Source organism: Oncorhynchus kisutch, linkage group LG2 (genome assembly GCF_002021735.2).
Source record: "Oncorhynchus kisutch isolate 150728-3 linkage group LG2, Okis_V2, whole genome shotgun sequence".
NCBI classification, from domain to species: Eukaryota; Metazoa; Chordata; class Actinopteri; order Salmoniformes; family Salmonidae; genus Oncorhynchus; species Oncorhynchus kisutch.
Window position 1 is genome coordinate 45008885 of NC_034175.2, and position 27638 is coordinate 45036522.

General features: G+C 41.3%; 2 protein-coding genes across 2 annotated transcripts in view; one reads left to right on the top strand and one right to left on the bottom strand.

The window, feature by feature from the left end:
- Positions 1 to 3887: 3887 nt before the first annotated feature.
- Positions 3888 to 5527, top strand: LOC109902598 (2-oxoglutarate receptor 1). Its single transcript, XM_031795832.1, has one exon. The coding sequence runs from the start codon at positions 4075 to 4077 to the stop codon at positions 5101 to 5103; it is 1029 nt and encodes a 342-aa protein (XP_031651692.1). The 5' UTR covers positions 3888 to 4074; the 3' UTR covers positions 5104 to 5527.
- LOC109902608 (heparan-sulfate 6-O-sulfotransferase 3-B-like) overlaps positions 5423 to 27638 on the bottom strand; it is a 106487-nt gene continuing 84271 nt past the window's right edge. Inside the window, exon 2 of the mRNA XM_020499104.2 lies at positions 5423 to 10645. Within this exon, the coding sequence (XP_020354693.1) occupies positions 9916 to 10645 (730 nt within the window). The 3' untranslated portion in view covers positions 5423 to 9915. The remainder of the gene's footprint in view (positions 10646 to 27638) is intronic.

A 27638-nucleotide genomic window follows, 5' to 3' on the forward strand; every position in this document is an offset into this window, starting at 1 on the left:
TGCCAGATATGGGATTATGGAGGTATTTATGGAGACAAACACATTCCTTCCACTAAATTGAAAGTGGTATGTGTTGAATATTGTTGTAGGCATCAGAAAAAAAGAGGACCCGACTGGAATGCCAGACTGGTGGTGGGGGGAAGCCTGCTGACCAGGCTCCACTACCTTGGCCATTCCACAACATGGCACCCTCCATGCCAACCATGTGGCTGGCAAGCAGAGGTGGGCCATACAGCAGCGTAATGAGCTATCAAATGACACAGCCATGTAAATTCTACTCTGCTGTAAAGGGGTTTATTCACAATGAATCTGGGAATCTGACTGAAGTGTTTCCAGCGTCTATTACCGTATAGTTGATAGGGAAACATAGTCTAATGCAGAGAGTTCTAGTTTTGGATGAGGCACAGTGCTAATGTGGTTCTTTCTCTGCTAATTGGTCTGGGAGGAGACTTGGAATTACCAAGGGGACTGATCAAACATCTACACAGTGTTTCAGTGATAATTAAAACGTTTATTGATGGTTTATTAATTAACTTGATCAACAGCAGCATTTGGTCACAGCCAACATCAAAAGACAATATATTTATTTTTGTGTGATGGTTTGTATGTTTATTTGCTATATAAAGTAGCAGGCTAAATTATTTATGAAACCTCTAGCACTATGACTTTCCATTCATTCCATCCTAGTGCCTTTATTAAACTCTAGATTCAGATGTCACATTCATTTGATACAGTTGTGAGATTAAATATTGACTCACAGGAGAGGTCCAATCTTTGATCTTGTCACATTGACTATCCCCTTCAAAAAGAATGAAGCAGAGACATCAGAGCTGTATGTGGAAAGGTCACAACCTTGCTCCCTCCTAGACTGGAGAAATGTCACAGTCAAACAGACTGAGATATGGAAGCATGAGAGTGGAAACAGCCACCCTTGGGTTATTCTTTGGACTTGTTGCGGCATCAAACGGAATAATCCTTCCTTAGTGTGCTACGTTGGCATTTTCAAGCTAATTTATAAGGTAAAACATTGTGAAAAATCAACCAATTATTTGTCATTAAATGTTCAAACAATAAAAACAAATGATACCATCTTTTTGAATGACTGATAATTGAGGTAATGTCTTTTTCTATCATCAAATCAAATTGTATTGGTCACATACACATTTATAGCAGATGTTATTGCGGATGTAGCGAAATGCTTGTCACATTCCTAGTTTGATAGTAGCTTACGCTACACACTCTGGAGATGTTTGTATCAAAGTATAGCAGCAACCTTGAGGCATTCTTTATTCAACAGAAGTCATGGTTGTGCTGGATTTCTTTGACCTTAACCATTATTCTTTGTTCAGTTGCTGAAAATGTTCACAGTTGATGTGTTCAAATCAATAAGATCCAAGAAATTCAAGCAATACAACTCTGAGACAAGATTACTGGATAAAAGGGTAAAGTCCTACGAAGTCTCTTCAAACCTGTGTTTCTCTTTGTGTTTGTGTGGGTTTTTTTTTGTGTGTGAGATAATGTGTGAAAGACTAAGAGTGAGATACATAGACTGCTAGAGATTAAGGAAGAAGTACTGTGCATAGAAATAGGAATAGAGGACAACACTATCTCTCCAGCATTTGCATCAGACCTTCTGATTTACCCTGAGCCAATCTGAAGGTGGGCAGAAGGTCAATGTGAAAGGGATGGCTGTCTAGCGCCCAGGTCCCTCCTACACTTGTCGGTGCCTGTCAGCACAGCCATAAACATCACTTCACACATCTGCCTGCTGGAGTCATTTCCTGTGATATAAACTTCCCAGTCTTCATTGCCTACAGTATCTTATATTGTTTGATACTGCTCAGATGCGAGGAAAAAAATATGTATTATACTATCAGGTTTTAATATAATATTAATTCCATCAACTACAATACAATTACATTACTTTTCTGCTCTCTTCAGAATCAGTTTCTGATATTAGGCACCATCTAGTGGTTAAAAAAAGGACCACTTTAATAATGACAACAAGATTCTGTATTTGTTATACTTGCAATGTGAAGTTATATGTTTAAAAACTGCAGCAAATCTAGTCAACGGTTACTTTAGAATTTAACCCATGCATCACATGTAGATGTAATTCTGCAATATTATTTATTCTTGCCAGAACATAAGGCACTGACATTTTTACAAAAATGGGTTGGGATGAGTTAATAGCTTGACTGAAAATGAAAAACAAAATAAATTGACATCTATTTTGGCTCGGTGTATTTGAAATATCAAAATATCTTCATAATAATGTATCAATCATATTGCAAACAGATGCAATTTCAGTATATGTCCTCTAGATGTCATGCACCCCCTGTCTGTTTTTCAGGACTACTTGATGAACTGGACCATCATCAAAGAATCATTCTTTATCACTATGGAATGTTTTTTTATTTTCTATTATCAAATGCATTGAAATGTTCTATCACTATTCCTTTTGTATCAAGGGAGGATTCACTGGACAACTGTTGGCTTTCTGTGGTGTACACACTCTTTTCACTCCACTTCGATACAAAGTGATTTTTGTAGCAGGTTAGGAGAGCATTTTCGCTAAGTCACTTCGGTATCAAAGTGGCATGAAAATAGTATTTCCCTTCTGTGGTAGGCCTATTCGGTGGCTGCAACCTGGTCTCAGAAAATGTCATATTATTATGTATGTGAATACGAGACACTCCATTTAGTATGATATGTTCCGTATGGTATGTATTCCGTTTCGTATGGTGTTAAAAATTACAATTCATATTATAAGTTACGAATTTGAAAAATGTACAATATGTTATGAATTCTAGCTAGGTGGCTAGGTGACTAATGTTAGCTAGCTGGCTAATGTTAGCTAGGCTAGGGCTTAGGGTTAGGTTAAAGGGTTAAGGTTAGGGTTAGGGCTAACTAAAAGGGCTAAGGCTAGGGTTGGGGAAGGGTTAGCTAAAAGGGTTAATGTTATGAGAAGGGTTAGCTAATATACTAAGTAGTTGTAAAGTAACTAAAAAAAAAGTAGGTAGTAGTTGAAAAGTTGCTAAAGTTGTCCGTAATGAGATTTGAACTCGCAACCTTTGGGATACTAGACGTTAATGTTGTACAGGGGAAGGATTAGCTAAAAGGGTTCAGGTTAAGGTTAGGGGAAGGGCTAGCTAGCATGTTGAGTAGTTGCAAAGTAGCTAAAAAGTTGTAAGTAGTTGAAAAGTTGCCGATTAGCTAAAATGCAAAAGTTGTCCGTGATGAGATTCTCCCAACCATTGGGGTTGCTAGACATTCGCGTTGTACGCCCACCACCTTATATTGTTTTTGCCTTAAGTAGCCATCTAATTTGATTCTCCCGGATTTATGTTTACAATATTATGTCTAGTCTATGAGACCAGGCTGTCTAATAAGGAAATGAAAGGACATTCTATGTGATCATTCTTAGTTGAACAATAACTTAGAGGTGAAGGTATGTCTGCTGTTTGTGTCCTCAGTCAAGCAGACAGGGGTGACACATCTTCCAGGAATGTGGGATCAGGCAATTCTTAAAAACAACAAATGCAGTTAATCACAATGATTTACATAAAACATGTCAAAGTAAGATGTTGCACAATTTGGTTTAATGTGTGACCTAAAATCACTCTCAATGAGGTTGTAATGGTATAATTCTCTACTTTCTATTTAAACCCACCAATCTCAAGTAATCTAACCATTGTGTCAAATCACAACTGTACTGTATAAATCACTACTACTGATTCTTGTGGGCTTAGTTAGAGTAGATCTTTGATACCTTTAAAGCTGCAAGGACACCTAATGCATCCTGCTGAAGAACTAATGGGCGCGCTACACATTCTTTGGGGGAGGGCTCTGGGATGCTGTTCAAACTGACTGCTGCCTGAAGAATCAGGAAATTCAGAAGTGACACACAAATACTGGAGCAGCATTGCAGCTAATAGTAAGAACAGATGCATTTTCCTCATCCAATTTCTTTCTATGATTCTCTATTTCTTTCTATGATTTTTATTGTAATAGCATGAGCAATCTCCACTTGTGTTTGTCTTAGGACATTTTGTTGGCTCACACAACACAACCATGGCTAGCGAAGACAGGGATAATAAGACTCCTGAATGTTTTCCAGTGGATGACTACATAAAGAGATCCTACCTTCCGATCATGTATGGGATCATATTTGTAGTGGGGCTTGTGGGTAACATCACCTCAATCATCATCTACGTGGTCAGGCTGCGCCCATGGAAGAGCAGCAGCATCATCATGGTGAACCTTGCCTTGGCAGACCTCCTGTATGTTCTGTGTCTGCCCTTCCTGGTCCACTACTACATCCACGACGACTGGATCATGGGCGAGGCCATGTGTCGCATTGTTCGCTTTAGCTTCCACTTCAACCTGTACGGCAGCATCCTCTTCCTCACCTGCCTGAGTGTGTTCCGCTATGTGGTCGTGGTCCACCCGCTGAGGGCAGCCCAGGTGCAGAGGACGAGCTGGGGTGTGATCGCCTGCCTGGCTGTGTGGTTCATATCTGTGTTGGAGATTATACCCATGGTCCACATGATCACTGTGAAGAAGACTGAGAACAATATGACGTCATGCCTGGATTTTGCTAGTAATGATCCAGAAGAGGTGTGGGTCTATGGCTGGCTACTCACTGTCCTGGGCTACCTACTCCCCCTAGTGGTGGTGTGCCTGAGTTACATCCGTGTTGCATGTGAGCTGGCCGGTGGGCCACATGAGGGCCGTCCGAACAGGGTGCGTGCCCGCAGGATGACTGTGCTGATCCTGGTTGTGTTTGTGCTATGCTTCACACCCTTCCACATCCTCCGTGCCCTGCGGGTGTACACCCAGATGGAAGCCCAAAGGCCGGTGCCCTGTATACTGCTGATAGGGGTCAATGCAGCCTACACCATCTCCAGACCCCTGGCAGGGCTCAACACCTTCTTCAACCTGGCTCTGTACACTCTGGCTGGAGACAGGTTCCACCAGGCGGTCCTTGGCCTCCTCCGCTGGAGACCCCAGTTTCTCAAGACCAAGCGGCCCATCATGGTGGCAGTGATCGGCCAACCAGACAGAAACAGTATGTCACAGGCTAACGTGCTAAAGAGCTGAGTCAAAATACTACACAACATTTTATATACATATGGTTGATTTACTTCATTTCAAAACACAGAAGTCTATTTTTTGGTGTTGACAAAAATAACTATGTCCACTTTACTACTTACTAACTTAGTAACTTACAAATGCACTGCTCGCCTTTGAGTAACTTTATTAGGTGCTGTCTTTCTAGGGCGACCATGTTTCTGAACGTTACTGATATTGTCGAAATGTTTTTGCCATAAAACTGGTTCTGTCAACTGCCGTGCAAGATAAATCACAGCAGGGTGCTCTTATCTTGAGTAGACTGGATTCAGTAGGGAAATGCTAGGTTTCTGGGTCAGTCTTTAATTGACAATACATTGCATTATAACAAGCTGTACAATCATACAACATATAATCATGTTAACAATTAAATCTGTTAATCACTGTCAGTAAATATTGGACTTTTATTTTATTTTGATTTGATTTAACCTTTATTTTATCAGGGGGGTCATACTGAGACCAATGTCTCTTTTACAGATGAGCCCTGAATGACATAAATTACAGAAAAAACCCACATCAAAATATAAATACAAAACGGAAGCAGAAAGAAAAACATCTTTATCAAATACAAACACATTCATCATTAATAAGATCCTCAATCATCTTTCTGAATTGCCCTAGAGGCTCCAGAACATCACATTTAAGAACAGAGAAGACTTACAATGTTGGACTCAAATATTGTCTCAAAACATTGGACTGAGGATAGAACACTGTCATCTATGATCTAGCTATAGAGTCATAGATTTAATAAGAATGTCAGACTTCGCTGCAGGTGATTGCTTAGAACAGATGTGAACCTTTTCCTTTCATACGGCTGGCACTCGAGTGGGGCACGATTAGTAGAAAAGCTCAGAAAGCTTTCACAATAGAATAATAATAATCAGTTATTTAGGGAAGAAATACAGTATATATGTACGACAATGGGTTTTACATGACATTATATCCTGATAGTGTAACGATCCGTTTGTGGAGGTGGAAAACTGTTTGTTCACATCAGCCAACAGTAAAAAGAATCAACAGTGATTTCACATTTCACTAAAGGTGCCTGTCTGTACACAATAATAATCCAGACATCTGAACTTCCTCAAACAAACCCAGCAGGATTGGTACCACAAAGCAGGAGCATATAAAATAATGCAGTACATGTCACGTTACCTGTCTGAGAAGCTATTCTCCTTGTTTGTGGGTATGAGTCATTTTCCTTCCTCATACCACAGCTAGGAGGAAATAAGCGGGATCTGTCGGGAGTAGACTAGACAGCAGAGTCTGTCTGTCTGTCTGGTGGTTCCTGTCTGGTGGTTCCACTTTTTTTTGCAATAAAATGAATGAGCTTTTTGAAAGAAGATGAGTCTTCATTCATTCAACTTATTAACTGCACTATGTTGAGAGTCAGGGCAATTTCCTGCATAGAGAGAAGCTTGTATTAAGCAGGTAATAGTCCAATCAGTGTCTTGTAAGCAGACCAATATTTCCATCCCTTGTCACTGCTGAATAACAGCAAATGAAAGAGACTGATGATTGTACAGTGCATATACCTGTATATATAAACTGCTATTTCTGGACCAGAACATTCTGAATTATTCTCCCTTGTTCCCTTATTTCTCCCTTAGTAATAATCTCACTATAGCAACAGGAAAGGAACTTAAATATTTCCTTTAACAAGTAGTGTTCTTCTCAATGGTCCTCTCCTTTCTGCCTAATTTTCGTGTTTTACAATGCATATAATATATCTCATTGAAATGCAATCCTCAGGAGACAGACACACACATGAAGTGAAACACATCCACTATATACCACACTTCAATATGATGCATGATTATGAAAATATTGGTGGAGAAAATACAGGCCAAAACCTTGCAAACACAACCAATGCTAATAATTCACGTAAACAAGTTTAATTTCGACAGTGCATGACCTACTGATGAAGATAGATGTTGGACGCCTGGTCACCTGACTGGGACTGTGTTTATCTGGGCTGTTTGCTAACACGGACGAAGCTAGTACTTGTATTGCATTTTAAAGGTCAAGACCTCATGAATGTGGTTAAATGTCGGTGAATAACTTTCCTAATGTCTATGGCTTCATACCAATGATTCCAGGCAGAAAAGGGTCATGTTTGTTCAATGCATTTATTTCTAATATCTGAAGTAGTATTCACCCAGCCTTGCAGACCTGACAAGAACATTGCTGATAAAGTATAACACATCAAATGGCATCAAGACTGTCCTTTTCATACACAACAATTTGAACAGGAACATACAGATACATAAATGTAGAAAGTTCTCCCTCGTGTGATGGTATTATAACCTTTTTCCTTTTAGACAAACTCCCTTGTTTGCAATAAATAAATGCAAGATTACCTGTTTTTCAAAGATGTGCACTTAAGTTGAGTGGCAGTTGAAGTTCATTCAAATCACTCTTTCGCAACATGGCATGTCACAGGGCTTTGGGGATGGCAGTACAATATCTAGTGTGACATTCTCTTTTTAGGCTTGATTTCATCGCTATATTTACACTGAGGTCTGATAAGGATAATAGGTTTGAAATATTCATTTCAGACTTTTCAGACTTTGCGTCAATATACACATCACACTACCGTAAGTTTGAGCAGATAACAACTACATGAATATAAGCAGGTTTTTTCATCAGGGAGATTGCTTCACAGCACACCCCCCCCCACACACACACACACACACAAAAACTTGGTATTGTATCCATAATGTTGGTTTGAAAATGCTGGGGCATTTTATAAACATGGTGTGTTGGCTCACTGAAATTGCAGGCAAACTTGTGATCAATATACAATAATGGTACGCACGCACACACACTCCAATAATTGTATAGCTTGAACAATGTTTCCTGCAAACAGATGCTGCATATTCCTGAATGAAAAATAATTTTCAATAGAGCTTTTCCATTTAGCAGGTTTTTTAGTCCAAGAGCAGGCCTAATCTGGATTAGGGATACCAACACTAACTGTGATAATGGTTACTATTACATTACAGTCAATCAACTAACTGGATACAAACTTACTTAAACAACAAAAACTTCCACTCATCGGTTAAGGTTAATGGACCAAAGCTGTGCTCAGTGATCAGACAGACCTACATCTTCTGAAAAAATCAAGTAAAAACAGGATAAATGTGAAAATGAAAGCAGCAGCAAATTCATGTTTTTATAAAAAAAATATTGTCATTGGAGAGTTGAAATGTTCACAACAGAACAACAGATCAGAATAGCAAATCCATGATTTAATCTAACATGACATCATCATCACAGCCATCTGCAAGTAATTCAACCATAACAATTAGATGAATCTCGTTTGATACTTTCAAGTTTGTTTAATGTTCATTCAGAAGTTACCTGTGTTTTGAGGGGGACAATCAGACATGAAACTAGATGTGGTACATTTCATCTCCTTCCTACTACAGGAAACTACTGTATTCTGCTACCGTGTCATCTCAGGCTGTTATTCTGGTAGCATTAGAACCCCCCTCACAGCCCACAAAGCCGTTGGCGTGGGCTCCACAAACATGTTAAACCACGGAGTGTGACGGGGTGAGCACGAGGGCCGAATGCTGATCACCTCATTGACAGTCAGTCCACACACCAACCACACTGACCTGGCTCCTCAGTCCTCACCTAGAGCATTTACCTACTGGTTATCTTTACCTTCTGGAGAAGACTACTTAAACAATCCAAGCTTAACATTTTTGAAAAATCTTCCTTGAGGAGTTCTTTCCATTTGTAATGTGAAAGCTGAAAGTCTGGTCAGTGCAGAATAGAAATCAGGCTGGTTTTCTTCAGGGTAATCCTCTCTTTGTGAGTTTATGATTGACTTCACATTCCAACACACAGATAGTGGATGAACAGAAACAGCAGTTCCTCCGAGTTGAAACTTGAACGGTGTTGCATGTAGACAAACTCTACTGAATATTGCACCCTAGAAAACATTTTTGCATCATCATCAAAACATCTGACATTATCTTGACTGACTTACAACTACACTATATTTGTGTGAGGGAAAAGTAAATATAATTGAAACTGCCATGATAAAATGAAACTAAATACATTATCTTATTTCTGAGAAGTTGTCAATTTGCAAGGTCCCATTAAGAAAACAGTAGCTACGTAAACAAAGACAAGTCGGTGTACTTTTGGCTCTCATCATTTCTTTTGGAAATAACTCTCCATCCTCAAACCCAAACTCAGATATAATATGGACACATGACATGCGAGAATCAGCACTTTTATATTGTTTTCTGTTGAACTACTATATTCCTGTCAGTCGCAACAAAAAAACACTGATTGATATCCACCCCTTGACATTGAGTCCCAATAAAAATGTATTTGCTAGCAGCGTCTTTTGATTGTGTCTTCTTTAAGCTTAACTTACTGCCTTTAAAGAGTTATCATAATCTACATGATAATAAATAACCATGACTAAGAGGCAGGAAAGCAAAGGAGCAGCAAAACAATTCATTACAAATAAATACATTAAACCATCCATTTGAAGATCTAAGACACCAAAGGGCACTCCAAGGCAGAGCTTCTGTGATACTGACTCACAGACTTGGCAGTTTCATAACCAGAAAGAAACTTTAGCAGAGCGCTAGGATCACACTGAAGCTGAGAAAGAGATAAAGATAGAGATAGTAGACAGAAAAGGATAGAGCGATAGAGAGAGATTGACAGAGGCAGAGAGAGAAAGAGTACCATGTGAGATGATTCTGGAGGTGATCACCAGTGACCTCTCTCTGTGTGGGTGGCCAGGGTAAGACCTCACCAGCGGGCCACCTGGCTGGTGTAGTCTTCAGTGGTTGTGGCCAGGTCGCCTCCACCCCCGTACCCCCGGCGTCTGGGGAGTGAGGCCCTGCTCTGCTCCCTCTGCTCCCGAAGCCATCGGCGCTCCTCACGCCTCTTCAATCGCTCCGCCTGGTGCTCGCGCTGGCGGGTGTATTGGAAGCGCTGGAGGAACAGGTCCTTGGCATACTCGTACAGCTGCACGTCCAGATAGTTGAGCTCCTCGATGCGACGGCGCACAGCCTCGCTCAGGTCCACGTTGGCGGCGCGCGTGCTGTTGATCTGAGTGAAGGCGGCGATGAAGCGCAGGCTGAACGTCCGCTCAAACAGGTACTGCGTCTTGCGCTGGAACTCTGTCAGTCCGTAGAAGGCCATGTTCTTCAGGTTGTTCATGGCGCTGCCCAGCAGGATGTGGTTGCGATCGCTCTCGTTCATGGAGGACAGGTTGTAGCAGCCTACCAGGTTGAGGTCGGCCAGCATGCGCACCTGTCGGTTGTTGGCCAGGTTGGACGGGCAGTCCATGAACTCGGTTAGGGTGACGCCCGACCAGTCGTCCCCGCTGTAGCAGGTGGGCAGTTCGTCCTGTGTGGGCGAGCGCCCGTCACACATGTGCAGGGAGGTCTTCCAGGTGGCACCTCGCTGCACGTGCTTCCACTCGCTCAGGTAGCGGGAGACGGGGTCACGCAGCATGGTTATGTAGTAGAAGTCCCTGCAGCCAAAACAAACACAGTCAGAGAGCTACGAACACATCAACATCACACAGGCCTACGCAGCATTGTACTGACAGATGGTGACTTTTGTGACTGGGTATCGCACTTCAAGGTTGGATGCTAATTACCAAACTGAAACTTCAGAGAGATTATCAGAGGTCTTTTTCCCTATTGTCCTTGAACACAAAAGTGATTTATCGTGTCAATGGTAGGGGAATATCAACAGAGTTATGGGTGTTTTACAACTCACCTAAGGTTGTACTATTTGATCATGAGCATGTCTAGTCATCAGAAATAACCTGAAGCAAAAACCTAGTTGACCAATGATGGATATAAAACCTATCAGATCCATTCCTCAACGTTCTGGCTTATCGGAATGAGGAGAAAGTGTTTTTGACAGAAGTCTTTTGCATTCCTAATCAAGTGCTTTACCCATCAGTTGTCTACCAAACGAAGCTCTATGTTTTAGAGGAGAAATTCCAGTAGCACTTTGGAGAGGAGAGCTGTTAAATGAAAGATATTATTTTTATACACATCACTGCCTCTCCTACAGAGAGGGACTATCTCCTCAATCATTGTAAGCCTAGGGACAGCCACTGAACATAAAAAAAATTCAATTAATCAGTTTCCTGCAGTGCCAACTTAAGGACATTCAAAGGAGAGGAACTCAGTACAGGCTCGGGTAAAATTGGAGAATGTGCTGGAAAAATCCATAGCAGTAAAGCAATGTAGTACAGAGTGAAAACATTGTCAAAAAGATGTTGAGAACATACTCTGCAACCTACTCAATAAAAATGTATGTAGGCAGTAGGAATCATAATAAAACGATATGTAGGCAGTCGAAATCATATACAGTACTACAATTCCACGATACCTAGATAAATAAAGGTAAAAACTTTTTTTTTTTAAATACACGAGCTCCAAATGGCAAAACATACATACAAAAGTTTAGACACACCTACTCATTACCAGGTTTTTCTTTATTTTTACTATTTCATATAATGTAGAATAATAGAGAAGACATCAAAACTATGAAATAACACATATGGAATCATGTAGTAACCAAAAAGGGTTTAAAAAATCTAAATATATTTGAGACTCCAACAAGTAGCCACCCTTTGCCTTGATGACAGCTTTTTACACTCTTGGCATTCTCTCAACCAACTTCACGAGGAATGCTTTTACAACAGTCTTCAAAGAGTTCCCACATATGCTGAGCACTTTTTGGCTGCTTTTCCATCTCATTTGGGTTGAGGTCAGGTGATTATGGAGACCAGGTTATCTAATGCCACACTCCATCACTCTCCTTGGTCAAATAGCCTTTACACAGCCTGGAGGTGTGTTTTGTGTCATGGTCCTGTTAAAAAAACAAATGATAGTCCCACTAAGCTCAAACCAGATGGGATGGTGTATCACTGCAGACTGCTGTGGTAGACATGCTGGTTAAGTGTGCCTTGAATTCTAAATAAATCATGGACATAGTCACCAGCAAAGCACCCTAACACCATCACACCTCCTCCTCCATGCTTCACGATGGGAACCATCCATTCACCTACTCTGCGTCTCACAAAGACACGGCGGTTGGAACCCAAAATCTCAAATTTGGACTCATCAGACCAAAGGACAGATTTCCATTGGTCTAATGTCCATTGCTCGTGTTTCTTGGCCCAAACAAGTCTCTTCCTATTATTGGTGTCCCTTTGACCATGAATTTGACCATGAAGGCCTGATTCACATTGTCTCCTCTGAACAGTTGATGTTGAAATGTGTCTGTTACTTGAACTCTGTGAAGCATTTATTTGGGCTGCAATTTCTGAGGCTGGTAACTCTAATGAACTAATCCTCTGCAGCAGAGGTAACTCTGTGTCTTCCTTTCCTATTGCGGTCCCAATGAGAGAGAGTTTCATAACAGCGCTTGATGGTTTTTGTGACTGCACTTGAAGAAACTTTAAAAGTTCTTGAAATTTTCCAGATTGACTGACCTTCATTTCTCTTTGGTTATTTGAGCTGTTCTCGCCGTAATATGGACTTGGTCTTTTACCAAGTAGGGCTATCTTCTGTATACCACCCCTACCTTGTCACAACACAACTGAATGGCTCAAACGCATTAAAAACGAAAGAAATTCCACAAATTAGCTTAACAAGGTACACCTGTTAATTGAAATGCATTCCAGGTGACTACCTCACGAGGCTGGTTGACAGAATGCCAAGAGTGTGCAAAGCTGTCATCAAGGAAAAGGGTGGCTACATTTAAGAATCTCAAATAGAAAATATATTTTGATTTGTTTAACACTTTTTTGGTTACTACATGATTCCATTTGTGTTATTTCATAGTTTGTATGTCTTCACTATTATTCTACATTATATAAAATAGTAAAAATAAATAAAAACCTGGTAATGAGTAGGTGTGTCTAAACTTTTGACTGGTACTGTATGAATGAAATAGTCCAAATAAATAAATACACTTTTGAAGGGACACCTGATATAATGTTTTCTTCACTTTACATTGCAAAGAGGGCTGTCTATTTACAAAAATTCCACAGCTGCTCTATCAACACAAGGCTTTCTGACAACTTCAAAGGAAAAACACCACACTCCCAAACTCCAGGTCGGTATGTCAAGGCAGCCTGAGGTAGAGAGCAGTGAAGGGCTGGGGCAGGTGTTGGCTGGGCAGGCCTCCCCTAAGGTGATGTCCTCCGAGTGCCAGTGAATATTTAATGGGGCCGCATTCGGATGTGACCCGGGAGAGCAGACTGGCCGGATAAAGTGGGATGTGCCGCTGAGACTTCACACTGATTCCAAAGCTGCTCGGCTTTTCAGGTCCTCCACACACACACGCACACACACACACACGCACGCACGCACGCACGCACGCACGCACACACACACACACACACACACACACACACACACACACACACACACACACACACACACACACACACACACACACACACACACACACACACAGGTAAACAGACGTATGCACATGCAGGGTTGTACGTACGCAGGTATACACGCATGCACACACTCATGGCCCAGTTTTTTAACCAATGGTAAGTCTCGTGTAGTCATTGTTTTAGGTATTCTGAGGAGGATGTCCTGTTCCTTGTATTCTACAACAGATTCTATTTCTCCCTTGTCAGTTCTGTCAAATCTGCACTTGAAAAATAAGAGTGCTGCGATTATGACACTGTCATGACCATAGTCACAGTCTGAAAGGATACACCACAAAGTAACATTCAAGAATCTAGAAATCTTTGTTGAAGGTCTACACTTAACTGATTGTGTGTCACTGATCTAGACACAATACCCCACAATGCCAAAGTAGAATTTTGTTTTTACATTATTATTATTATTATATATATTTTTTTTTTTACAAATGAATAACATATGAAAAGCTGAATGTATTGAGTCAATAAGTATTCAACCCCGTTGTTATGGCAAGCCTAAATAAGTACAGGAGTAAAAATGTGCTTAACAAGTCACATAAGAAGTTACATGGACTCACTCTGAGTGCAATACTAGTGGCTAACATGATTTCGGAATGACTACCCCATCTCTGTACCCCACACATACAATTATCGGTAAGGTCCCTCAGTCGAAAAGTGAATTTCAAGCACAGATTCAACCACAAAGACCAGGGAGGTTTCCCAATGCCTCACAAAGAAGGGCACCTATTGGTAGATGGGTGAAAATAAAAAAGCAAGTCACTGGATATTTATTTGAGCATGGTGAAATGATCAATTACGCTTTGGATGGTGTAGCAATACACCCAGTCACTATAAAGATACAGCTGTCCTTCAGAACTCAGTTGCAGGTGAGAAAGGAAAGACTCAAGGATTTCACCATGGTGATTTTAAAACAGTTACAAAGTATAATGACTGTGATAGGAGAAAACTGAGGATGGATCAACAACGTTGTAGTTACTCCACAATACTAACCTATATGACAAAGAGGTAAGAAGGAAGCCTGTACATAATAAAAATATTCCAGAACATACATCCTGTTTGCAATAAGGCACTAAAGTAAAACTGCAAAATAAAGGAGGTAAAGGAATTACCTCCTGAAATCAAAGTGTTATGTTTGGGGAAAGTCCATCACAACACTTAACTAAGTACCACTCTTCATATTTTCAACCATGGGGGTGGCTGCATCATGTTATGGGTATGCTTGTCTTGGGCAAGGACTAGGGAGTTATATAGGATAAAGAATAAATGTAATAGAGCTAAGCACAGGCAAAATTATAGAGGAAAAACTAGTTCAGTCTGCTTTCCAACAGACACTGGGAGACAAATTCAACTTCCAGCAGGACAATAACCAAACACACAAGGACAAATATACACTGGAGTTGCTTACCAAGACAACATTGAATGTTCCTGAGTGGCCTAGTTACAGTTTGTACTTAAATCGGCTTGAAAAATCAATGGCAAGATTTGAAAATGGCTGTCTAGCAACGATCAACCCCCAACTTGACAGAAGTTGAAGAATTTTAAAAAGAATAATAGGCATATATTGTACAATCCAGGTATGCAAAGCTCTTAGAAACTTACCCCAAAACATTAACAGCTGTAATTGTTGCCAACAGTGATTCTAACATGTATTCACTCAGGGGTTTGAATACTTATCTAACCAAGATATATGAGTGTTTAATTTTTTATAATAATTTAAAAAAAACATATAATTTGTCTTCTACTTTGACATTACAGAGTATTGTGTGTGGATCATTAACAAAGAAAAAAGGACAATTAAATACATTTTAAAGTCACTTTGTAACATAACAAAATGTGTAAAAATTCAAGGGGTGTGAATACTTTCTGAAGGCACTGCATATATTAAGACCCCCTGAATATTAGCAATATAGAACAGCAATATTTATGTCTGTTTTTCTGTGTCACCAGGCAACACATGGCATCTTCACAGTACTAGCATATTATTATTAAATGACACTAATGTATGTAATACGAAAACTTGTTTGTTCCTTATGCATCAATTACTTAACAGCAATGACACGATCAATCATGATTACCATGATTATCACTAAATCAAATATTGTTGGGCAAAGGTTTCAGAGAGTATACCCTAACACTCCAATCACCCCCATATGATGTAACTATGTGCCATGGCGTCAGTATGTATGGGTGCACGAGAGTGCAGTGTAGTGAGTGGGTGGTGAGCAGAGCAGAGCACCCTCTCTCTCTCTCCCGCCCGTGGTGAGTTGGCAGTGTGTCTCAGGCAGTAAGCTGTGATTAGAGCCCCGCTGGCAGCAGCTGTATCCTGGCTCTTCTCTTCATACTGGAGTGGATCGCCCAGCTCCGGCTACAGCCGACAGACACATCCTCATTAGCCTGTATCAGGGACACAAACACATGCAGCAAGTGTTGCCTGAGCACGCCAGTACGCTCAAAGGTCATCCGTGTGCACCATCAGTGTCACGGTGCATCAGCATCAAAGTATCGAGAGAGAAAGGAGACTGGCCCTGCACGCCACAGAAGGACTTTAGACAGGGGGGGTGAGTCGGCCCAGCGAGCTACCGCCCATCGTCCTGTTTTAATAATCACTTCACATAGCCGTTATCCGCAATCACAAGTGGAGCTGGCAGTTGCTATCTTGAATCTTCAGAGATAATAATTGGAGTTTGTTCATATGCTGATGATTTCTCCCTGTTGATTTGTTTACGTGTGATTGGGTAAACAGAAAATGATTAAAGGACATAAAACATTTTTTAATTTGGCGTCGTTCCATAAAGCCCCCAGGATGCAGACAGAGACACATCCTGTGCCAAGAATTTCCAGCCCACTTAAAGTGTTTAAGTTGAGAGGCCTGCTGAACCCCAGTTAATCATGGATCAATAATGGATGTGAAGCATATTGCATCTCAGTCAGCTCCAGAATGCTACCTCTAAGAAGCTGCAGCAAGACCCAACTGGAGCGGAGACTAACGACAGGTCATTAACATGGAAGAGGACTATAAGAGCATATGAATTCCAATAAGGCTGAGAGGAAGTAATGCGGCTCTGGATGTTTATGGATGTTTAAACTTTTATAGAAACTGTGCACCATGCACATGAGGAAGACATCATATTTACTGATTCTGATGAATATCTGATTAAAATGTCAGATTTATCTGTCTCCAATCACTATCAACACAATATGCTCCAATTTCTGCTATCGCAATAGAGAATTTGAGAGATAGAGAGTTATTTACTGGCAAACAATAGCGGCTTTACAGTAGCTGAGGACCTACCAACACAGTACCTCTCTCTTTTAGGATTTCTTCCTAAACCAAGCTGGATAAAAGCAGTATGAAGGACATCAGCCTCTCCTAAAGACTGGCACAGCACCACAGGAAGAGTGACAGAGACTTGCCCCTTCTTCCTCCATCTCAACCTCCTCTCCCATTTCTCCACACAGGGACCCATCTGTGCAGATGGTAAACTACTATTCATCCAAGCCAGTGTCAGCTCAACAGCCAACTGGCTTTTAATTGCCTGTAATTAACCTCAACGACATGATGCCAGCCCGCAGACCCTCCATGATTGCATGCTACTAAAAAAGAGAGTATACATTTAGCCCAAGAGCATGGTCTTCACTGAAGGTGAGGGAACTGGCTTCACAAGTCAACCAACTTTACAAGCATTTCGCAATAACATCTGCTAAACACGTGTATGTGACCAATAAAATTGGATTGGATTTGGAACGGGAATCTGTGAAGTCTGGGCAGAAACTTGTAGCAGATGCCTGCAGGTAGAACCAAACTACAGATCTGTCTGCTAACTGTGCAGAACTTTGCTATAAACTGCTCTGCTACTAAATGTCTACCACTGTGTGCCTGCAAATAAGTAAGGCAAACCTTGTCCAGAAACTTCAGCACCAAAGCTGACTGATCTCGTGTCAGGGAGAACTATGGAGTGTTGTTTGAAGAAATTGCCTCTGATATCTTTCCCTTGAGGTTCTCCCTCAATCTGCTCACTTGCTATTGTGCCATGTCTGGTTTACAGTCGCTTTAGAAAAGCTTTGATCGCTTTGTTTGCTAGCTCGATGTGGTCTGCTGGAATTAGACAGGGGATGTGTAGTGTATGCTGAGACAAACTTTATGTTCGGCGGTTGATTAGACTTGCCCGACACCTATTTGTGCCCTGCATCATGCAACAGAAATGAATATGCAACAAATTCCAGTGGACTGCGCTTGAGGCCATTTCAGAGGGGCGCGCTGCGTTTCATCTTGGACCTGGCAAAACCTCAAACCTACTCCTCCCTCCATCTAAAGCTTGCTGATCAGACCACTGAGGTATAATAAGGATCAGACGATGCTTTTCAGGAGCCTCAGAAGTTCACAGTCTGCCCAGCAGGGTTGCAAGGGTCAAACAACTCTCTGTGCTGATACCTTTTATTCAAAGGTCTCCGTTTATTAAAGAGATGTATCACAGAGAAAATTATAAAGCTTGACAAAAGCAAGCATGAACTAGTCTGTGCTTTAAATCATGTGAACGTATTAATATTTGTCTGTCCCCTTAGACATAATAAAAAAAAGCATTTATATCCGACCTTCAATATGCATCGCAGGTCATGCTTTTGGGACAGACACTTCCAGTGACTCGTTTAACATCCATGTTGTCGTGTCTTTGGCATCATTAAACTGAAGATGAATCTTTCTCAAATAACTCTCTGTAATTATTATTAGGTGATTAAACTGATTAATCATGTAACTGTAATTAACTAGGGGGCTCCAATGAAAATATTCAGATTACAAAGTTATAATTTTCCTAATATAACTTTCAGATATTTTAATATCTGATCCTTTAGTCTTCTGATTAATGACGTATTCTTTACCTCACGTTAGTCTCATTCCAAACGTCGTAAATTGTTGGTTATCTGCACAAACCCAGTCTTCACTATGAGTCATTCATACATCAATTGTCTTAAAATAATTTATTTACTAACTAAGTAATTCACAGAAATGCATAACAAACAGTAGATAGTTACAAGGAAATGATAAAGGAGTTTCCCTAGTGGGATAAACCGGCATCGCGGCTTGGTGTACAAAAGGGAAGTGGGGGTTCGACTGAGATAAGAAAACACACAGTTGATAATTATAACAATTGAAATGCTAATCCTTTGCACATGAACACTCACTCATTCGGGAACAATTGCAATCAATATATATATTTACGCTCAGTGTGTCGTCGGGATCTCTGTTGAAAAGTTTGTTTCTTTTGGAGAGTTTGTCCACTCTCTCTCTCTCTATCGTGGTTAGAATAGATAGTTCATAGTGACATTCATTCATGTCATTATAGGATAGATGTTTTGGCGGTTGTCGGTCTTCGCGTTCAATGATACCGAATTCCTAGCTGCAGACTAGTAATTAATATCAAAGACTTGTTCTTATTCTGTCGGTATCGATAGTCTAAGAGTTTAACCTTGTGGTATGGTTAAAAGATTCAGCCATCTACTCAAACCTTAAGCTCGGTCTCCTCTCAAACCTTGGACCTCTCGTTATCGAGGTAAGCTAGTCTCAATCTTAGTCCTCTCGTAATTGAGAGAAACATGGTCTGTTGAGAAATTCTCAAGGTGGGGGTTTTATTCGGAAGAGCAGAAAGGGATGTCCCTGGACGCCAGACCATAACCGTGCTCATGGGCGGTCCTCTGATTTAGTTAAACTCCAAAGGGAATTGGAGTTTCCTTCATTAAACAGTCCAAAATCACATTACACAATTTCACAAACAGTATCATCCTCACTCATTCATCTTATACAACAATTAGATGTAAGCCTCATATCTGAGGCTATTGTATAAACAGCGTTATGGTAATGTGGCCGTATTGACTCCCAGGAGTTTCACAAAATTTGACCAAATGGACCAGTTCGTAGCTGGATTCTTCACCGATCTTTTATACCTTCTCCAGAACATAAATGTTGTTCGGACCTCAAGTTCTGTGAGGTGGAAGAAATTCCTTTGTTCTCTCTATGAAAACTCACTCTCTCTCTATACTGTGGCCATGAGGAGATAATCTCCTCCAGGAATTTACGACCTGAGGTCGCAGTAGCCTGAGTGTAGGAGACAGAGAGAGGGGGGGATGGTGCTCGCTGTACCCAAAGAGGGCAGCGTCATGACAAAGTCATTGGAGCAGGAGTGTCTGTGTAAACTTGGCTTATTATGCAAGTGTCATTGTCAGTATCCTGTCAATACATCGCCTTAATGAGTTTGACTTTACTCAAACCAATCCAGTACATGTCCACAGAGCAAACACTGTATTATAGTTAGAGGTGACCGTTTCCATTCCCAGTCCTTTGATGTCAATATACAAGAAGACTGTCCAATGACAAGGGTTTTACCTGAGGAGATGTTCTTCCTGTAGATTTACACCTCACTTGACTCCTGGCCTTTCCTCAGCTCTCCACTCTGCTTCTCCTCCATGGCCTACAGACATCAGCGCTCCCTCAGGATTCCCAACCTTTCAGTGCTCTAAAGGTTGTCAGATTAATCACGCTTCCGATTCCACTCGTCTGTCTCTTCCACCACCTCCTTCACTCTACCCCCTCTATCTCTCTCTTTCCCTCTCCCTGTGTTTTGCTCTCTCCTCTCTCTCATACTGATATTAACAACTGTGGAGCTTCTGTTCATACATTTTAGTGTTAGATCTGGTTGTTTAAAAATATTAAATTGCTGTGAAAAAAAAGTCTCTGTATGTAGCCTAGTGTTCACAAAAAAAAAGAAGCAAAACTCCAACAGACAGTTTGATTTAAAGGGGACAAACTAATTTAGTCTGCTACTGTATGCCTGCCTCACCCGAGATTGCAGCTCGCTATATCTGAAATCACTATAAGGGAGAATGTGATCCAGTGCAAGCTGTTTCAGGAGAGGAGAAATCAATTCCTAATAAAGAAACTGTGCTGACGGTTTGGGACGGTGTATTAGTTCTATCACACTGCCCGTAGAGAGACGATTATTTACTCTACTTCATTACTCATATTAGCAAGTTTGATTAAAAAAACAGTCACTCATTTGGGTTTCATACACCTGAATCAACAACCCAATGAAATGCAGAAGTGAAGGAGATACTTGTCAAAGAAGAAATCCTTGGCTATTATTCTCCTCAGTGAATTGCCACTTAACAAAGTAATGCGGACATAAAGTTCCGCATGCAGCCAGTCAGGTCCAACATTAGTGGCACCCTTGACAAATATGAGCAAAATAGACTGTATAAAACCATTTAAAAATTATTTTTTTTACCTTTATTTAACCAGGTAGGCAAGTTGAGAACAAGTTCTCATTTACAATTGCGACCTGGCCAAGATAAAGCAAAGCAGTTCGACACAGAGTACATACAACAACACAGAATTACACATGGAGTAAAACAAACATACAGTCAATAATACAGTATAAACAAGTCTATATACAATGTGAGCAAATGAGGTGAGAAGGGAGGTAAAGGCAAAAAAGGCCATGGTGGCAAAGTAAATACAATATACCAAGTAAAACACTGGAATGGTAGTTTTGCAATGGAAGAATGTGCAAAGTAGAAATAAAAATAATGGGGTGCAAAGGAGCAAAATAAATAAATAAATAAAAATTAAATACAGTTGGGAAAGAGGTAGTTGTTTGGGCTAAATTATAGGTGGGCTATGTACAGGTGCAGTAATCTGTGAGCTGCTCTGACAGTTGGTGCTTAAAGCTAGTGAGGGAGATAAGTGTTTACAGTTTCAGAGATTTTTGTAGTTCGTTCCAGTCATTGGCAGCAGAGAACTGGAAGGAGAGGCGGCCAAAGAAAGAAATGGTTTTGGGGGTGACTAGAGAGATATACCTGCTGGAGCGTGTGCTACAGGTGGGAGATGCTATGGTGACCAGCGAGCTGAGATAAGGGGGGACTTTACCTAGCAGGGTCTTGTAGATGACATGGAGCCAGTGGGTTTGGCGACGAGTATGAAGCGAGGGCCAGCCAACAAGAGCGTACAGGTCGCAATGGTGGGTAGTATATGGGGCTTTGGTGACAAAACGGATTGCACTGTGATAGACTGCATCCAATTTGTTGAGTAGGGTATTGGAGGCTATTTTGTAAATGACATCGCCAAAGTCGAGGATTGGTAGGATGGTCAGTTTTACAAGGGTATGTTTGGCAGCATGAGTGAAGGATGCTTTGTTGCGAAATAGGAAGCCAATTCTAGATTTAACTTTGGATTGGAGATGTTTGATATGGGTCTGGAAGGAGAGTTTACAGTCTAACCAGACACCTAAGTATTTGTAGTAGTCCACGTATTCTAAGTCAGAGCCGTCCAGAGTAGTGATGTTGGACAGGCGGGTAGGTGCAGGTAGCGATCGGTTGAAGAGCATGCATTTAGTTTTACTTGTATTTAAGAGCAATTGGAGGCCACGGAAGGAGAGTTGTATGGCATTGAAGCTTGCCTGGAGGGTTGTTAACACAGTGTCCAAAGAAGGGCCGGAAGTATACAGAATGGTGTCGTCTGCGTAGAGGTGGATCAGAGACTCACCAGCAGCAAGAGCGACCTCATTGATGTATACAGAGAAGAGAGTCGGTCCAAGAATTGAACCCTGTGGCACCCAAATGAACCCTGTGGCACCCAAATAACACAAGTACTGAGCTATACTCTATGCTCCAACAAAAAATGGGAAATTATATTATTTTATACTAATACAATTGTCTAATAGAAAGCATGAGCTGGCGCACTACCAAAGAAAATGATTTTGTGTAGAGGTGCTGACTAATGGAGAATAAACCCGCATGCTCCATATGTATAACCCCACAGTCATGTATTGGGTAAAAAAACACCAATGTTTCGGCCTCCCTTCAGGGTGTTTTTGGTGTTTTTTTACCCAATACATGACTGGGGGGTTATACATATGGAGCGTACTAATTCAGTTGCTCAGAGAAATAGATTTTGTTAAACAAGTAATTGCCAAGGCAGCAGCTACTCTTCCAGGGGTCCAAACGCATTAAGGCACTTACATTACATATAAAACAAAAGATAAAACAATACATCATATAACATTATTACACCACTACATAATTACAATACAACATGTATAATACAACCCTACAACAATATTACAATGTACGGGTGTGTAGAGTGCGTGTGCCTGCGCTTGTGTGTGTATGCCTGTGTCTGTACCTGTGTGTGTGTGTGTCTTTTCAGAGTCTCCGCTGTTCCATAAGGTGTATTTTTACCGGTTTCTTTTATCTGATTCTACTGCTTGTATCAGTTACCTGATGTGGAATAGAGTTCCATGTAGTTATGGCTCTATGTAGTACTGTGCGCCTCCCATAGTCTGTTCGGGACTTTGGGACTGTGAAGAGACCTCTGGTGGCATGTCTTGTGGGTTATGCATGGGTGTCCCGAGCTGTGTGCTAGTAGTTTAAAACAAACAGATCGGTACATTCAGCATGTCAACACTTCTTACAAAAACAAGTAGTGATGAAGTCAATCTCTCTTCCACTTTGAGCCATGGCAGATTGCATGCATATCATTAATGTCCCTCTTTGTGGCACCTGACCACCCTACTGAACGGTCGTCTAGGTGCGACAAAACTAGGGCCTGTGGGACCTGCCTTGTTGACAGTGTTGTTAAGGCAGAGCAGCGCTTTATTATGGACAGACTTCTCCCCATCTTACCTACTGTTGTATCAATATGTTTTGACCATGACAGTTTACAATCCAGGGTTACTCCAAGCAGTTTAAATCACCTCAATTTGCTCAGTTTCCACATGATTCATTACAAGAATAAACTACGGTTTAGTGAATGATTTGTCCCAAATACAATGCTTTTAGTTTTTAAAATATATTTAGGACTAACTTAATCCTTGCCACCCATTCTGAAACTAACTACAGCTCTTCGTTAAGGATAACAACACTGAGCCTTTTTGTAAAATGTTTTATGAGATTGGAGAACATAATGTAAGGGATCTTTGAACATTCCTCCATAGAGAGATCTTACAGATCCTATGTCTGTGCTTATGTTATGCCTGCCCTCTTCAATTCAAATGACAAGCTTTCAATGGGGTCCAAGCCCAGAGACTGAGGGTCAATGCAAAATGTTGACTTTGTTGTCAATTAACTGTTTATTTGTGGATTTTCATTTGTGCTTGGGGTTATTGTCTTGCTGGAAGATCCACTTGCGGCCAAGTGTTCAGCTAAACCAGGTGTGTTGACTAAAATGTCCTGGTACTGTGTAAAGATCATGATGTCGTTGACTTGAACAAGGGCCCCAGGACCAGTGGAAGCAAAATAGTTCCATAACGTCAAAGATTCACCAACATATTTTACAGTAGGTATGGGGTTCATTTCTGCAAATGCCTCCTAATTTAGACTCCAAACCCACCACTGGTGTGCTTGGCCAAAGAGCTTTGTTTTCATGTCATCTGACCGTAGCACCGGTTCCAATCCAAGTTCCAATGTCATTTAGCAAACTCCCAGTTTATATTTGTTGGATGACATGAAAATAGACCTCTTTGGCCAAGCACACCAGTGGTGGGTTTGGAGTCTAAATTAGGATGCATTTGCAGAAATGAGCCCCATACCTACTGTAAAATATGGTGGTGGATCTTTGATGTTATGGGTCTATTTTGCTTCCACTGGTCCTGGGGCCCTTGTTAAGCTTATCAGTCCTGAGAGCCCAGCAAAAATAGTATTTTCATTTATCTGACTTACATTTATCTGCATGACCAGCTCTCATAAACTATGCCCAATACCAGGAACTTTTTGCAAAGAAACCTGGTTACCTCTGTCAGGAGGCTGAAACCTGGTTACCTCTGTCAGGAGGCTGAAACCTGGTTACCTCTGTCAGGAGGCTGAAACCTGGTTACCTCTGTCAGGAGGCTGAAACCTGGTTACCTCTGTCAGGAGGCTGAAACCTGGTTACCTCTGTCAGGAGGCTGAAACCTGGTTACCTCTGTCAGGAGGCTGAAACCTGGTTACCTCTGTCAGGAGGCTGAAACTTGGCAGTAAGTGAATCCTTCAGTATGACAATAACCCCAAGCTCACAATCCAAATCCATTGGTGACAAAATCAACATTTTGCAATAGCCATCTTAGTCTCCGGACTTAAACCTCATCGAAAACCTGTGGTTTGAATTGAAGAGGGCAGTCCATAAGCTGATATCTAGGATCTGGAAAGATTCTTCTCCAATCTCATAAAACATTTTTGAAAAAAGGCCATGTCATTATCCTCACAAGGGGAAGGTGCTGGAGTACTGAAAATGGCTGCCAATCATTTTGACCCCTATCTTTTAGCGATTTGTTTTTATTACTTGTTAAACAAAATCTCTTTCTCTGAGCAATTGTATTAGTATGATAAAATAATAGAATTGTTCATTTTGTTTTTCATGCAATATATTTTGTATTACTTATTTTATACAGCCTTTTTCGCTAATCTTTATCAAGAGTATCAATCATTTGAGACCTGATTGTATCTAGTATCCCTTAGACAGGCTACACTACCATTAAGCTACAATACTGCATTATTCTCCTCATCTACCCCTGACCGTCAGGCTCACCTGCTGTGCTCTCCTGTCAATAGAGGGTTTCTGTGCTCCCCATCCCCACAGCATCAGCCTCAGTTATTTCACTACCCCCTGACATGATCTGAGTAGCATGCATCTGAGTACCAGATCATGTCAGGCCTTAGCCAGGCAACAGCATGACATTATGGAGATAGGGGTATGCCGCTAGTGCCGCCCCAGGCTAAACTGCTGCTTCGCTCAGCCTTAAGAGCACTCATCCTCCTCGGCCTGCAAACAGTGTTCTCCACCAGGAACTGCTCAGCAACATAGAGTCTTGCTACCAACTCAACGTCTTGCGATATACATAGAAAAAGCAGGGCAATGTTCACAGTCGTGTACACATCAGATGGCAGATTCTATAAAGGGCAAACAATGTCCTCGTGGTTCCATCATCTACATCGTCTCATTACCGCAGGAGTGGTATCCTGTGGGAGAAATGTGCTTCCCAGCAGTGAGGAAAGCACTGCCTCCGCACCAGGTTAGCTGCATGGAGGAAGACACACAAGCCGTGGTCTTACAGCTAGAAAGTGAAGGAAAGAAGAACACGGTGGTACCTCGTCTTTGCCCTGCTCGAAGCATCTCCCTGGGGATTGTCTGGCGAGAAGCCAAGAAATGAGTTCAGTAATAACGTAGCCTGGGGTTATTCACTATAAATACTGCCCCCTGCTCCGCTACACGCTATGGGTCCCAGCTCAAATAAATCTTCTGCTGTTCAGCTAACATGAGGATACGTTTTTTGGGGGGGGGACTTAGCCTAGCGTAATTGGTGACCTTCAACATCACTCTCATATTCTGCTCTTCAGACCCATGAGGTTAATGACGGTGTTACAGTAAGACAGAATAAGTGCCCTTCCTAAAGTGTCTGATAATTTCAGGAGAAACCAGGGGAATAATAGGCTACATTTTATTCACAGTTCTGTGATAGATACGCAGCACAAAAAGCAGTGCATGATTTCAACATTCTCATCTGAGTCAATGACAAGCCACAATTATGTTTTTAATTGCTAGCCTATTTATGGCAGTCAGGATGACAGACATCAGATCTGTTGCTGTTTGCCCCTTCTGATCTTCCACTGCCACACCGGTGGCGTAATCACTTCCACTCCCAAAGAGAACACACACACACACACACTGAGAAGAGCACTGAACTGCAGCCAGACCAAACAATGCAATTACATCACAGGCTTTGGAGAAAGTTTCAATTTCCACTCCCTTGAGAAAGTAAGAAATAGCCTAACCTTCAGGGAGAAGTGTTCTCCACCAGGAACTGCAATCTTTTATCATTTCATCAGTTTCAGCCTGCAGTATTGCCAAGGACAGATGTTGTCAGAGTTTGCTATTTCTCTTCTTTAAGTAGGTGAAACAGTCTGGCAAATGGCACTACAACAGAATCAGTACCTAGGCCTACGCTGTTACAAACAGAATAGCTACAGGCTTGCACTGTGTGTGGGAAAACTGGTAGATATTTTATTTTTCTTATGATTGATCTTAATTGCTGATGGTAGCAAACATACAGTACAATGTTATTTTTTCTATCCCTGCTTTTTATCAAATGTATATCAATGTATTTGTTTCCACTTAGGCTCATCCACTGACAAGATAACATTAGCACTCAAACCTCCCTTCATCTCTTCAGTAATGGTTCACTACTGTGCCTGTCAATTTGGGCCAATTATTCCAAGACCTTCATGACCACAATCAAGGGGCAAACTATCCCTCGGTATTGTTCATCTGGCATGATTACAGTGTAAGTACGAAAGGTTTCTCTCATGGTTATTGAAGACAGACGTAAACAGAGAATGGGCATAGGAGACATGGTCTAATCATTAGAGCATACAGCAGAATCTAATGAATTTCAAACTTGAAAGATTCATTTCCTCACTATCATTCTCATTTCACAACCCAAATGACAAAAATGTGATTCCCGCCCTATGTAGCAGGTTGACGTTTATTGTCATTCAGTCTTATTCTGAAGGCAGGACTGAGCGATTTCCCCTTAGATAGGCTAGCTATATTGTAAAAAAAAAAATATGAAAACAAAACATTTGCTTAATTTAAGGTCAGGGTTAGGCGTTAGGGTTAGCGGTGAGGTTAAGGTTAGGGTTAAGTTTCAAATGGTATTTTATGACTGTGGCTGTGCCAGCTCAACCTGGACTCAGTGTAACCGATGTGAGATGGCTAGCTAGTTAGCGGTGGTGCGCTCTAATAGCGTTTCAATCGGGTGACGTCACTCGCTCTGAGACCTGAAGTAGTTGTTCCCCTTGCTCTGCAAGGGCTGTGGCTTTTGTGGCGCGTTGGGTAACGATGCTTCTTGGGTGACTGTTGTCTGTGTGCAGAGGGTCCCTGGTTCTAGCCCAGGTAGGGGCAAGGAGAGGGAAGGAAGCTATACTGTTACATCAGGGGTAAACATAAAATAGTAACGCTAAATCCAGGACCTTCCAATTAGTATGGTATGTATTCATTTGAGGATGTCCATTTTCA

Bases quoted from the DNA above. Each gene is read 5' to 3' on its own strand.
- LOC109902598 (XM_031795832.1), top strand. From the start codon at position 4,075: ATGGCTAGCGAAGACAGGGATAATAAGACTCCTGAATGTTTTCCAGTG.